Raw genomic sequence first — 15,024 nt, forward strand, 5'->3', positions numbered from 1 at the left:
GTTTTTTTTAGGTGATTTTGCATGGCAAACACTCAAGTTTTAAATGCTGCTTAAAAGAAGGATGTGATCTGTGTTGATCTAGAACATGCCTTTTCCAGCTCTCACGTTCTTAACCTTTCACATCCTGCTCGTTTTGCTCAGTTCGAGTTGGACGTATTGTAGATCGTTAAGAAAAATGCGACCGGCAGTTTGAACTGTCGCATTTTAACCTCTCGACCCTCTATGTGTGTGTTTGGGCTTCTGTATGTTTTCGAGCACATTGTACACACCAGGATCCTCACAGGGCGAAGTTTCACCAAATGCCATGAAAGATGATGGTGGTGATGATGGTTTACTGTGCCCAGGAGAGTGTGTATGAGCTTGCATGTGCATACAGTGGAGGAAATAATTATTTGATCCCTTGCTGATATTGTAAGCTTGCCCACTGGCAAGGATATGAACAGTCTATAATTTTAAGGGTAGGTTTATTTTAACAGTGAGAGATTAGAATATCAAAAAGAAAATCACATTTTATAAAATATATAAATTGATTTGCATTTCGTTGCGTGAAATAAGTATTTGATCCCCTACCAACCATTAAGAGTTCTGGCTCCCACAGACTAGTTAGACAGACACTCCTCATCAACTCGTTACCTGCATTAAAGATAGCTGTCTTAAATTGACACCTGTATAAAAGACACCTGTCCACAGAATCAATCAATCAGACTCCAACCTCTCCAACATGGGCAAGACCAAAGAGCTTTCTAAGGATGTCAGGGACAAGATTGTAGAGCTGCACAAGGCTGGACTGGGCTGCATAATCAAGAAGCTGGGTGAGAAGGAGACAACTGTTGGTGCAATATAGTTCGAAAATGGAAGAAATACAAAATGACCATCAATCGACCTCGGTCTGGGGCCCCACGCAAGATCTCACCTCGTGGGGTATCAAGGATCACGAGAAAGGTGCGAGATCAGCCTAGAACTATATGGGAGGAGCTTGTTAATGATCTTAAGGTAGCTGGGACCACAGTCACCAAGAAAACCATTGGTAACACATTACGCCGTAATGGATTAAAATCCTGCAGTGCCCGCAAGGTCCCCCTGCTCAAGAAGGCACATGTGCAGGCCAGTATAAAGTTTGCCAATGAACACCTGAATGATTCTGAGAGTGACTGGGAGAAGGTGCCGTGGTCAGATGAGACCAAAATCAAGCTCTTTGGCATTAACTCAACTCGCCGTGTTTGGAGGAAGAAAAATGCTGACTATGACCCGAAGAACACCATCCCCACTGTCAAGCATGGAGGTGGAAACATTATGCTTTGGGGTGTTTCTCTGCTAAGGGCACAGGACTACTTCACCGCATCAACGGAAGAATGGACGCAGCCATGTACCGTAAAATCCTGAGTGACGACCTCCTTCCCTCTGCCAGGACACTGAAAATGGGTCGTGGATGGGTCTTCCAGCACGACAATGACCCAAAACATAGTCAAGGCAACAAAGGAGTGGCTCAAGAAGAAGCACGTTCAGGTCACAGAGTGGCCTAGCCAGTCTCCGGACCTTAATCCCATAGAAAACCTATGGAGGGAGCTGAAGCTCCGAGTTGCGAAGCGACAGCCTCAAAACCTTAATGATCTAGAGATGATCTGGAAAGAGGAGTGGACCAAAATTCCTCCTGACATGTGCGCAAACCTGGTCGTCAACTACAAGAAACGTCTGACCGCTGTGCTTGCCAACAAGGGTTTTGCCACCAAATGCTAAGTCTTGTTTGCTAGAGGGTTCAAGTACTTATTTCACTCCAAGAAATGCAAATCAGTTTATCTCTTTTATATGAAGTTATTTTCTGGATTTTCTTTTTGATGTTTTGTGTCTCTCAGTTAAAATAAACCTACTGTTAAAATTATAGAATGTTCATTTCTTTGTCAGTGGACAAACTTAGAAAATCAGCAAGGGATCAAATAATTACTTCCTCCACTGTATACATCAAGAATATCAAGTAACCGGCTTCGTCGGGTCCGACAGGTCTACGTGAGGAAGCGGTTGGTGGAAAATGACCTCGTGTCTTTGGTGGGTTTATTTTTCTTTAAACAGGGCTTTTATGAATAGAGCTCTTTATTCCATGTATAAAGGTAGAGGAACTCTTTGTACACAGAGCTACCAAGTGAGACGTGCTAAACATAGCCTGTATCTCAGCCCGTCATCTTATAGAAATGCAAATATGGGGCATACGAGCCACTAAAAACACACCAGTGTGGCGCAGTCTATGCGCTGGACAAGGCTCTGATACTGAGCACCAGAACAACAGGATGAGAAAACAACACAGTAATCCATATGGCATCCAGTCCCCAACGAAAAACAAGCCCAGCCTGTGAGAGAGGAGTCTTTCTGCACCCCTGACCTCAGAAGTTCTTCTGGTTTGATGCTTGACGCAAACAATCTCACACGTTCAGCCCCATCAGCTTGTTCCCCTCAAGGCTCCCTAGATAAGACCGGGGAAGTTCTCCAAAATAACGTCCCCTTTCCCTTTATCAAGGATTTTTTTTTTCCTTTGATCTTGCCCTAGTTCTGCATCTGCATTGCCTTTTTTTTTTCCAGACAGGGAAACTGGCATAACGTTAGCACAGAGACCCGACCTGGTACTCTGGCATCCTGAGTGGGAGCGCGGAGAGATGCGCCTGGGAGCTGTGTTTTTGTAGAAAGCAACATCAGCACTTCACACTGTCACATGTGAAAAGCCAGACAGAGGGAGAGACAATAAGAGGGGAAAGGAAAGTTATTCAGAGCTAGAAGTTGAATCAGTGCACTCACGTTTCCTCCTGTAGCTGTATGATGTTTATGCGTGCATGTAGACGTTCATGGAGCTCGATCAGGACTTCTGTTTGGCTGTCAGCTCACAGTGTCCAACAGTCTGTGGAAGTCCTCAATGCCTCGCTTGTCTCTCATATCCCACGCTCGAGGCCTCCTCCGCTCTGGAGTTCTCTTCCCAGAGAGTGCACGCGGCAAGTGTCTGCGGCTCTTCAGCGGCTCTGGAGCCAGGACATGGTTCTGGAACTCCCAGCTGCATTCTGGAGACTGAGCCGCCCTCAGACGCCGCCTCCGTGTGAAGAAGCAATGGCGAGGAAGAGGGGAGGGGAGGTGAGAGAGGGGGAGGTAGGGACAGAGGGTTACAGGGGTCAGCTTTTTGTTTTGTTCTCTCTCTCTCCTTTTTTTTTTTTCTTTTCTCCTGAAACTGTTGGTTGAAGTTATAACAATAGGCAAAGTTGAGCTCTCCCAAAGTTTTGATTCCCCTTTAATCACGGTTTTCCAGAGAAAGTCCAGGAAATACGGACCTTCCCAAATTTATCTAAGTGAAAACACTGAGGTTTTCTATAACACGGGCCAAAAGGTGAGAGATTTGACATATGGTGTGAATCAGAGTGAGTTTTTGTGCTGGCTGTGTTTCAGGTGGTTGTACTGATACGTTGCAGGCTGGTTTTCAGCAACGCTGCTTAGGACTAAAGGGATTTTCTGTGGGTTTTTTCACAGACATTATGTAATCTCTGCATGCGTGCCTCTGCAGGGTTAGATGTTTGTGCTCAGGGCTTACTTTTGAAATGAATTGCAAATGAATTACAACCGGTCCACTGAGCTGTGACAGACATGGGCAGGTTTTTTTTTGTTTTGTTTTTTTAAAGGGGTATGTTCAGTCAGTGTGCTCACGCTGTATTTCTCATCAGACATTTGACTGGCTGACTTTCAGTGCCCTGTAAACCTGCTGCCATAAACGTAAAAATACTGTACTGTGAAAATAAATGTTAAAATACGTCATGAGAACTACTTGAGTTGATGTTTTAGCCATGAATGATAGAATAAGGACCAAGATTAACTTGGTTCAAATGTGCTCGAGGGTTTGTGTCTTTTCATATTAATTTTTTTAAAATACTGTGGTCAGGGCCGTCGACAGGGGGGGACAACCGGGTATTTTGTCCCGGGCCCAGGCATGAGGGGGGGCCCAGAACTGGTCCCTCATGAAGATGCCATTAATCATTCTGTTTCATTTCAAAATGTGTTGATTTGGGGGAGAAAAATGTGCTATATTTGCATTCAATGAATGATTTCTGGTTCTTTTGCCTTTATTGTCTTCGAAAATAGATTCAAGAACCCACCTACCACCCCTAATGCAGAAATGGTTTGGTCTTTGATTAAGGCGCCAAATAACACAGCACTATTCCATCATAACGCTTCGACAATAAGCGTGTGAGCCCGTTTGCCAACATGCACAAGTCAGGAGAAAAGAGAAAGAGATGAAGAAGCCAAGAGCCTCAGGGGCTCACTGCATAGATATTTTAGAAAAGATTCAGATGATGCAGCAGGTGGTGAAGGCAGTGGGGCAGCTGAGCCAGGTAAGACACAGATAACTTTTTTCCAGCCCCGTAATGTAACCCCAGCACGCGCGACGCGCCATTCATAATTATAAAGTAGGGGATAGCAGGGTACACTGAGTGAACACTGAAATGCACAGGGCATTGAATTATTTCATAAACATATCGGTTTAATAACACTGTGTTGCATATATCTCAATGAAGCAAAGAATAGCACATTGGCCTGCAATCATATCCAAATGTTTTAGGCACGCTTGCTGAGCTGCGCTGAGCTGGACTCCGGTTAGCTGAAAGCCCGTGGAACGCTGCCTCTTGTTAATTAAACCTTATTTTGTTGGAAATCATCCCGTGTAGATACGACGGCATGTGAAATTGCCAGCTAGATAGAGTTTAATGTAACGAATGGGCTATAAATGGGGTGTTTTGAGGTTAGTCTGTTGCAAAACATTAAACTTTCGCTTAGACTGGATACTCTTCAAACAGTTCCCTTGCTCAAGTGAAAAATGATAGGCCTGTATGAAAAGCACAATTAATGAAAGTAGCCTAATAAGCCCTAAATGAATAAAACAACCTCTGTTTTATTGTTGTTGCTTACATGTTAAGATTTTGAAATCTTCTCGGTCCAGTTCTATATCCAGGGAATGTTGTAATCCTTTTGGTTTATCCGTAATAAACGTGTCAGCCCCCAGGTCAGATAGGCTAATGTTACGTGGTTGGGAGGGTGTCAATTTTTTTTGTAACATTCTAAATCGAGTACGGAAAGGACGTTTATGAAAAACAAGACAAAAAAATACACTGAAAAACTCACTGTACACATCACTAGTGGTGATGCTTCTATGTTCAGATTTTGGGAAAGCCATAACTCCGTTCTCATTGAGGCCCAGTTCCATCCCGTAAACAATCATTTTGGTTTATCCGTAATAAATGGAATTTCAGCCCCCTGGGCAGATGACGTAACGTGGTTGGGAGAAGAGCGATGGAATTCCTACTTTCGTGTCTCTGGTTGGGAGTGTGTGTGTGTGGGGGGGCACTCAGATTATTTTGTCCCAGGCCCAGCCAAAGCTGTCAACGGCCCTGACTGTGGTGGTGCTTTTTTTTTTGTTTGTTTGTTTGTTTGTTTGTTTTTTACAACCCCGATTCCAAAAAAGTTGGGACAGAGTACAAATTTTAAATAAAAATGGAATGCAATAATTTACAAATCTCAAAAACTGATATTGATTCACAATAGAACATAGACAACATATCAAATGTCAAAAGTGAGACATTTTGAAATTTCATGCCAAATATTGGCTCATTTGAAATTTCATGACAGCAACACATCTCAAAGTTGGGACGGGGCAATAAGAGGCTGGAAAAGTTAAAGGTACAAAAAAGGAACAGCTGGAGGACCGAATTGCAACTCATTAGGTCAATTGGCAATAGGTCATTAACATGACTGGGTATAAAAAGAGCATCTTGGAGTGGCAGCGGCTCTCAGAAGTAAAGATGGGAAGAGGATCACCAATCCCCCTAATTCTGCGGCAACAAATAGTGGAGCAATATCAGAAAGGAGTTCGACAGTATAAAATTGCAAAGAGTTTGAACATATCATCTACAGTGCATAATATCATCAAAAGATTCAGAGAATCTGGAAGAATCTCTGTGCGTAAGGGTCAAGGCTGGAAAACCATACTGGGTGCCCGTGATCTTCGGGCCCTTAGACGGCACTGCATCACATACAGGCATGCTTCTGTATTGGAAATCACAAAATGGGCTCAGGAATATTTCCAGAGAACATTATCTGTGAACACAATTCACCGTGCCATCCGCCGTTGCCAGCTAAAACTCTATAGTTCAAAGAAGAAGCCGTATCTAAACATGATCCAGAAGCGCAGACGTCTTCTCTGGGCCAAGGCTCATTTAAAATGGACTGTGGCAAAGTGGAAAACTGTTCTGTGGTCAGACGAATCAAAATGTGAAGTTCTTTATGGAAATCAGGGACGCTGTGTCATTCGGACTAAAGAGGAGAAGGACGACCCAAGTTGTTATCAGCGCTCAGTTCAGAAGCCTGCATGTCTGATGGTATGGGGTTGCATTAGTGCGTGTGGCATGGGCAGCTTACACATCTGGAAAGACACCATCAATGCTGAAAGGTATATCCAGGTTCTAGAGCAACATATGCTCCCATCCAGACGACGTCTCTTTCAGGGAAGACCTTGCATTTTCCAACATGACAATGCCAAACCACATACTGCATCAATTACAGCATCATGGCTGCGTAGAAGAAGGGTCCGGGTACTGAACTGGCCAGCCTGCAGTCCAGATCTTTCACCCATAGAAAACATTTAGCGCATCATAAAACGGAAGATACGACAAAAAAGGCCTAAGACAGTTGAGCAACTAGAATCCTACATTAGACAAGAATGGGTTAACATTCCTATCCCTAAACTTGAGCAACTTGTCTCCTCAGTCCCCAGACGTTTACAGACTGTTGTAAAGAGAAAAGGGGATGTCTCTCAGTGGTAAACATGGCCTTGTCCCAACTTTTTTGAGATGTGGTGTTGTCATGAAATTTAAAATCACCTAATTTTTCTCTTTAAATGATACATTTTCTCAGTTTAAACATTTGATATGTCATCTATGTTCTATTCTGAATAAAATATGGAATTTTGAAACTTCCACATCATTGCATTCCGTTTTTATTTACAATTTGTTCTTTGTCCCAACTTTTTTGGAATCGGGGTTGTAAATCCAAAATGGATAAAATGATGTGCCATATACAAATCAGTGAAACGAGCAAGACAATGAGTCTGAGTCTTATTTGTCACGGCTAGATGTGTGTTTTTAGTTGCGGGTCTGATCTGTAACTTTTTTTTTGAAAAGTTGCTTTGTTACAATAATCATAAATTTCTACATGTAACAATTGATGATAATGCAGGTATACTTGCAATCGCAACACTACGATTATTACTACCACCATCACCACCACTATTACCTCCACTACCGGCACAACTATTACTCCCATCGCCTCTGACGTTTACTATTCTACCAACTCGTAGTTGCCAGCACTACAAGTACTGCTACGACACTGTTTCTCAAAGTCTGGTCCGCGGACCACTGATGGTCCACGAGTTGATGTTGTAAAATATCACGTTTTATCAGCGTTTCTCAAATCGCCTATGTGACTCCAAAAGCAAAGTTATGAGTAGCACAGGTGAGTTGTTTTCTATGTTGAATAAAGTCCTACGTAAATTCAAATAGTAGCCAATTATTTTAATTTGTCTGACATTAAGCAAGCCAACAGTTTTGCAACACTGCCTATAGCTACGTCAGTGTAGGTTACACTTGGATATCAATGTCATCTCTGAATGTGGAGGGAATGTGGGATGCGGAGAAACTACGAATAACCAAATTAGACTTGGCATGAAATTGTCAAAGATAACGGATCGGTGGCTGAAGACCGGGTCAGTCAAAAGAAAAGCACAAGAAACATCCGACACGAGCGAGGACAAAGTGCAAACACATGATGATTCTTTGTTTGAGAAAACAAGGCAGTGCAACCGGATCAATGTGGCCCCCAATATGAGATTAAAACTGTACAGTTTGGAGCCAGACAGTGCTTCACTGATGTATCAGAATAAGCAGCACCATTCTTCCCATTAAGAGAAGGACAACAATGAGTGAGTTGGCGATTATTATTTGTAAAACCGTAGTGTAATTTGTAATGTACTGTTGAAGTAGGCTCATTGTTTTTTGTTTGGGATATTTAGGGGGTTAGGTGGTCTGCGAAAATATATATATATAAATTTTTTTATTTTATTTTTATTTTTTTGGTGTGGATCAAGTGGTCCTTGGTCTGAAAAAGTTTGAGGAACACTGTACTACGACTACAACTACATACTCGCCAACTCTATCGATTCACACGGTAGTCTACAGATTTTGGCCAGTGAATACTGCTTACCATTTTTAGTTCTAAAAACTGCTGCATTACAAAATAATCAGTGAGCACTGTTGGAGTCGCTCTTCTGACCTCATTTAGCTGTTTTTGGCACAGGGGATCCATGGTGTCAAATGAAGTGAAGCCGAGCGCCAATGGAACAGCGCGGTAATGATGTTTAATCTAAATTGTATCGCTCTATCGCACCATTCCACTGGCTCTCATTATGGTTCTCGCTAATCGGCAATGAGCTCACATATTACAAGAAATCGTGCCAGTATTTGTAAAAACCAAACACATTCTGGCGATCATGAATAATGAATTCTACAAAGGGGAAAAAAAAATGTGCCATGACCAGTTGAAGGCGACTTGGTCGTCAGGTCATCCAGCATCGAGGCAAGGTGAGAAACAGGTTTTGTGAAATGTCAGTTCAATTTCTTGGTCAGTTTTCTTCGAATATGATGCTCAGAATGTAGGCGAATTCACCATTTTACATCCTCCGCCCCCAAAGTTTTCTGAGGGAGCATGCCCCCGAACCCCACTAGAAGGGTGCAGCTGTGCTGTGCAACCTGATCATCTGCTTTTGATTCTCTGGGGGTTGGCAAGTATACAGTTACCTCTACCACACATACTACTACTACTACTACTACTACTACAATAAGCACTACAAATACTGCTACAACCAACACTGTTACTCCCAACTACTGCTACCACCATTACAACCACTGCTTCGACTATGACTATTTCTACTAATCTAAGTCTAAAGTCCTTCCCGCACCATGTCCTGGTCTTCCCAGGCAGTCTCCTGTCCCAGTACTAACTAGGCCTTAAGGCACATGGGGTGGCACCGATCTCCATTTCCATAGCCCTCCGTCTCTCACCTATACAGCCAAGGTTACAGTGGTGGGCCAGTCCTCTGGTAACCGCGAGAGATTGACTCCCCACTCACATCTGTATTGCAACATGCTTTGCCAGACGACAGTAGGTACCATTTTTATGATGGGCTTTGGTATGACCCAACCTTGAGTAGAACTCACGATCTCCTGATCGAGAGGCGGACACGCTAACCACTTGGCCAGCTCGCGGTACTTCCACTAAGAATAGCACCAAATCCATTTGGTCTGTTTTTCCAAACCTTTGTTGTTGTTTGTCCCCCCCCACTAATTGCTGAGTACAAACCCATTAGACATATATAAAATCATTAAGCTCACGTTTTGTCATCTTTGATCTCCTCATTCTCAGAAGTGATTGGACTGCAGAGAACTAACGATGAAAAGGTCATTTTTAGTAAGCAGAAGAATTCTGTAATGCCTGGTTTATGTGAATGGAACAGAGTTATCCTCTCAAGAAGCTACAGGAAACTAATTTGTGCAACTTCTCTAACTTCTTGTAACTCTATCTTCCAGTGTGCGTGCATATAGGAGCAAATTTAGGCTGGAAAGATGAGATATGAGACGCTTGGGCGGGGGAGGAAAAAAAATAGGCACAGTATACTGTATGTTATTATCTTACAAACATTTGAGAGACTTATAGGGTTTGAAGGCTGAGTATAGTCAAGAAAAATGTGAAAAGTGATCTTTTATTTATTTCTCCCAAATCCACTCATCCTTCTTTCTAATATTAATATTTTCTGTCATCATGATCCTAATACACTTCAGTGTTTATTCAGGGTTGGGTCCGTACAGCCAGAGGTGATCAGTCTCTTCTCTGACTGACTGGAAAGTTTCTCTTATGTAATATACAGAAGGATCCTTAATCTTCTCACACTGCTTATTCTATCACCGTAGCTCTCTGTGGACTGTGGAACACTTTAAAGGGGACGCGACATCTCCTCTCATCTTATTATCTCTAGCCGCTTTATCCTGTTCTACAGGGTCGCAGGCAAGCTGGAGCCTATCCCAGCTGACTACGGGCGAAAGGCGGGGTACACCCTGGACAAGTCGCCAGGTCATCACAGGGCTGACACATAGACACAGACAACCATTCACACTCACATTCACACCTACGGTCAATTTAGAGTCACCAGTTAACCTAACCTGCATGTCTTTGGACTGTGGGGGAAACCGGAGCACCCGGAGGAAACCCACGCGGACACGGGGAGAACATGCAAACTCCACACAGAAAGGCCCTCGCCGGCCACGGGGCTCGAACCCGGACCTTTTTGCTGTGAGGCGACAGTGCTAACCACTACACCACCGTGCCGGGACGCGACATACTCTTTTCAATTATTTTATATAATTTCCTGAGACGCAAGTTTTCTTATTGAAATTTGTGAGATTTTTTTTTTTTTTTTTTTTGAATAAACACCTTGGTTCTTTGTCATGCTATCTTCTTTTTGAGCCTAACAACAGAGCTATTCATTCATCCCCCTTTTAATTCAGTCCACTGCATGCAATCGGTCGAAAATCTTTATCACTATGCACAACAATGCGAGGGTGGCACGGTGGTGTAGTGGTTAGCGCTGTCACCTCACAGCAAGAAGGTCCGGGTTCGAGCCCTGTGGCCGGCGAGGGCCTTTCTGTGTGGAGTTTGCATGTTCTCCCCGAGTCCGCGTGGGTTTCCTCCGGGTGCTCCGGTTTCCCCCACAGTCCAAAGACATGCAGGTTAGGTTAACTGGTGACTAAATTGACCGTAGGTGTGAATGTGAGTGTGAATGGTTGTCTGTGTCTATGTGTCAGCCCTGTGATGACCTGGCGACTTGTCCAGGGTGTACCCCGCCTTTCGCCCGTAGTCAGCTGGGATAGGCTCCAGCTTGCCTGCGACCCTGTAGAACAGGATAAAGCGGCTAGAGATGATGAGATGAGGCGACAATGCAAGAACAACAAAGTGCAAGAAAGTATGAGCTAATGGAACTCCTAAGAAAATGGAGTTCACTGTCTCGGACTGTTCGGAAGAATGGGTTCACTCAAATGAATCGAACTGCTTGCCAATACACAGAATTGTTGGCTGCGGTTTTCAAGTTGCTATGTTTATAATGACATCCAGATGTTTGTACGCACATGAAACAGATATTCCCAAAACTATACACACATATATATATAATATTTACGTAACTTGTCTGCCCTATCACATCCCTTCCATCGCGTAAGCTACCTTGCCAAGCTAACCTAACCCGTCGCAAAGCCAACAGATAACTGCCTGAAGTGCCCGAATGTTTGCTTTACAGTTTGCGAACTGACAGTTGACTCCAGCAGAGTTGTCACAGCTCCATCACTCACTGTCAGCTTTGTAACAACGTTCATCCACTCTTTTTTTGCGTTGACTTCCTTTGGAAGGATATCCAGACTCGGCTGTTGTTTTGTGCAGAGTAAAACAGCGCACTTCCACTTTCTCCCTGACAGGTAGATGGCGGCTCCCCATCATCCTGATTCTGATTGCTGTGGGCGGTCATATGTTAATGAGGGAAGTTTCTATGTAGGAAAGTGATGCTTTTTTTTTTAACCTCTGCCTGTTTTCTTTCAATGGCCAGTACAGACGAGGAAAGTAACGGTCCACTCTGAAAGGCCCAGTATGTTCCCAAGTCACATCGATACAACTTGTTTCATAAACAACAAATATTCTACAGCATGTCCTCTTAAAACACTGAAAATCCATTATTGTGGGTGTTATGGAAAGAGGAACTTGGGACTGTTCGCGTAGTGTCCTGCTTGGTAAAGAGTACTTGCACATGTTAATTATTATACCCCTGCTCCGAAGGGGGGGGGGATGCTGGTTTACCTCTGTCCGTCCGTCCATCCGTATCTCCGTCCGTCCGAAACACCCTTTTTCTCAGCAACCACAAATCATAGCCAGTTGGTACCAAACTTCAGCTTGGGGTTCTATACCGTTTTCAGGCCTGTCGCACATCGACTTCCTGTTTACTGACCGAATGTATTTACGATACATTCAGCGTGGATTTACAACATTTTCATAACTGTTTTTTGAGCAACTATAAGTCACAACTGCTTGATATTTGGTACCAAGCTTCAGCTTGGGGTTCTGTACCGTGTATACCGTTTTCAGGTCTGTCGCACATCGACTTCCTGTTTACTGACTGAATGCATTTGCGAAACCTATAGGGTGGATTTTGACGCTATTTCAGAATGACAGTTTACCAGGATGCTATTTGAAATCCCTGGGGAGAGACGCTGCTCTTTGCTTACTTTTCAGGGTTCATTATTTGTTGAAGTCAACATTCATAATAAGTGTCCTCTTCCTTCGATTGCTTGCATTCTGATATAAGCAGGAGCGGGGGGGATACGTAAGTGAGCAGGAGCTCACAGTTGATCTTGTTGTAAACTGTGCTCTCTCTCTCTCTCCCTCCAGGTATGTATCTGTCTGATCTCACCTACATAGACTCAGCGTATCCCTCAACCGGCAGTATTCTGGAAAATGAGCAGAGGTCCAACCTGATGAACAACATCCTGAGAATCATCTCAGACCTGCAGAGATCCTGCGAATATGGTGTGTGTTTTTTTTTTTTTTGTTTGTTTTTTCTCTTGAATTTATTTTTGACTTTCACATGCACTGCTGGATTTTAATTCTCATTTTGTTCCTGGCTCAGATATACCTGAATTGCCTCATGTCCAGAACTATCTCAACTCCGTTCACTACATTGAAGAGTTACAGAAGTTTGTGGAGGACGACAATTACAAGTGAGTGTTATCTGGGCTCACTTTTTTTTAATTTGTTTGCACGTGTCTAGTTTATTAACTTGATTTATCTGTTGTGATCAGGTTGTCTTTAAAAATTGAGCCAGCCACTAGCACACCTCGTGCAACTGCCTCTAGAGAAGACCTCGTAGGTACGGAAAAGCACGATCCATAAATAAAGGAAGATGTGAACACGTTGTATCTCACACACAGAGAAACCTAAAGATGCGTCTTACTCTTGCATGTTCTTGTTCGGCTCAGGTTCAGATGCCTCTGGTTCACCCTTGTGTGGTCGTCGTGGCAACTCTGCTGATGGTGGCCTGCCTAAAGTCCCAGGGACTCCGCCTTCCCCTCGCAACCTCCTACCCTACGGACACAGGAAGTGTCACAGCCTGGGCTACAAGTGAGTCCCTTCACTCAAACCTTCCACTCATTATATTCTTTCATCCTCTTTGCACCTTTAATGTGTTTATTCTTCGATGGAAAAGAATAAATCTTATTGCCTCTTGTTACTTATTGCCACTGGCAATAAAGATATTAGCAGTGATGTAGCGCTACATTCATGACAACTGGGAACTCTGAATTTTCCAGCGAGAGCGTTCACGTGAACTTGGTTGTCTGAATCGGTAAATAGAGGTGCGTTAAGGGGCCGTGACCTCTCCTTATCTAAAAAGAGCATCTTCCGTTGCTATTCGGGTTCATGATTTTGTTCTGTTTTTAAAGCAGATGTGATTATTCACTGTTAATAAGCTGCATGAAGTTGGCACGCCATATGATGAGAACGTGAATAAAAATATTTAGGGTCGTTTGTGTGAATCGTTTCGGGAAAGTAAGTGTTTAATGTTTTCATGGTGAAGTCATCCAGCACCCTGTTAACACCCAAATTAATGCAACGTAGTCTCATTAGTTTGCGCGTGGAAAATAAGTTTAGGGTTAAACATGTTGTCGGACAAATCAGACATGTTTGGAGTCCTTTGGACTCCAATAGGACGCTAGGTGGCGTCACATCTTTAAAATTAAAGGTTAATTTCTCTAAACCGGTTTGAGCGGGGTTTAAATTTTTATTTTGCCTGCACAAATGAATCGAAATACTTTTATTCACATTCTCATCGTCGAGGGCGCCAACTTCACGGAGGTCTGTTAATAGCGCCGAAAATGACACAATAGGAGCCATTTGATAAACATCTTGCAGAAAAAGTGAATGAACGTTTCAGTTTATCAAAGTATCACCCAGTATTTTTGTGATTTTCAGATGTAAACAGAATCTGTTAAAAACCATAAATCACATTGTTATATCTTGTTCTTACTTTTTATTCCGAGCACCGCCACGTTGAAGTGATTTCATGAAATCGCAATTTGGAGTCGAGCAGGAATTATGAGCTTGGCAGCTGTTCAAACGAGTCTGTTCTACTGGGAAGCTGGACACTTTGCAGTTTTCATGTCGTCATGAATACAGCACACGAGCTCTTAAAGCTTTTGTTTCTTCGTGTGGTTGGGTGTTGGTGTGCGTTTTCTCCATGATGTAGTTTCATTCATAAGATGAACACAGTGGAGTTTAAAAGTGCTACGTTCCCCAATGCCGGATCCAGACACCTGCTGGACGACAGCGTACTGGAGTCTCACACGCCTACACGGGGACAAGCAGAGAGCTCCACTCTGTCCAGTGGCATCTCATTGGGTAAGAAAACTGTACAAGGCGTGTATGTGTGTGGCAGCCTGAGAAATCCTTTCACGTAGTCAAATTTTCTTGCACACACCCTTTGAAAGCCAACAGTAGGTTTCTCCAGTGGCATCTCGCTTCCAAACATCCTGTCCACTCCACACTCTCACACTTGGGTGTCCCACAAACACCACACACAAATATAGACACCGTCTTTACATTGACCAGCAGTACTTGTGAACGCTTCCACTGTTGTTGCAGGAAGCAGTGAAGGATCTGAACTCAGTGAAGAAATGTCTTGGCCTGCATTCGAAAGGTGAGTGTCTGTCTTTCTCTCTGCAACACACACCCACAACCTTTTTGTTCACGTGTGTGTACAAGTGCACAAAGACATCCACTAATTGCAGCCGGACTACTCACCAATTCAGCTTGTCAGCTTCAGTGAGAAACAAGTGAACATTTCAAAGCCTGTACAATCAT

At 43.4% G+C, this 15,024-nt stretch overlaps 2 protein-coding genes across 6 annotated transcripts in view; one reads left to right on the forward strand and one right to left on the reverse strand.

The window, feature by feature from the left end:
• Positions 1 to 3,052, reverse strand: part of angptl1a (angiopoietin-like 1a) — a 31,688-nt gene extending 28,636 nt beyond the window's left edge. Inside the window, exon 1 of the mRNA XM_060917532.1 lies at positions 2,785 to 3,052. The gene's annotated coding sequence lies outside the window, so the exon portion shown is untranslated. The remainder of the gene's footprint in view (positions 1 to 2,784) is intronic.
• Positions 1 to 15,024, forward strand: part of ralgps2 (Ral GEF with PH domain and SH3 binding motif 2) — a 306,158-nt gene that overhangs the window by 273,786 nt on the left and 17,348 nt on the right. For all 5 annotated transcript variants that reach the window (XM_060917537.1, XM_060917533.1, XM_060917535.1 and 2 more), the window contains 6 exons: positions 12,559 to 12,696; positions 12,797 to 12,887; positions 12,969 to 13,036; positions 13,146 to 13,287; positions 14,411 to 14,562; positions 14,806 to 14,860. In XM_060917537.1, coding sequence (XP_060773520.1) covers positions 12,559 to 12,696; positions 12,797 to 12,887; positions 12,969 to 13,036; positions 13,146 to 13,287; positions 14,411 to 14,562; positions 14,806 to 14,860 — 646 coding nt within the window. The remainder of the gene's footprint in view (positions 1 to 12,558; positions 12,697 to 12,796; positions 12,888 to 12,968; positions 13,037 to 13,145; positions 13,288 to 14,410; positions 14,563 to 14,805; positions 14,861 to 15,024) is intronic.

This window comes from Neoarius graeffei, chromosome 3 (assembly GCF_027579695.1).
Source record: "Neoarius graeffei isolate fNeoGra1 chromosome 3, fNeoGra1.pri, whole genome shotgun sequence".
NCBI lineage: Eukaryota > Metazoa > Chordata > Actinopteri > Siluriformes > Ariidae > Neoarius > Neoarius graeffei.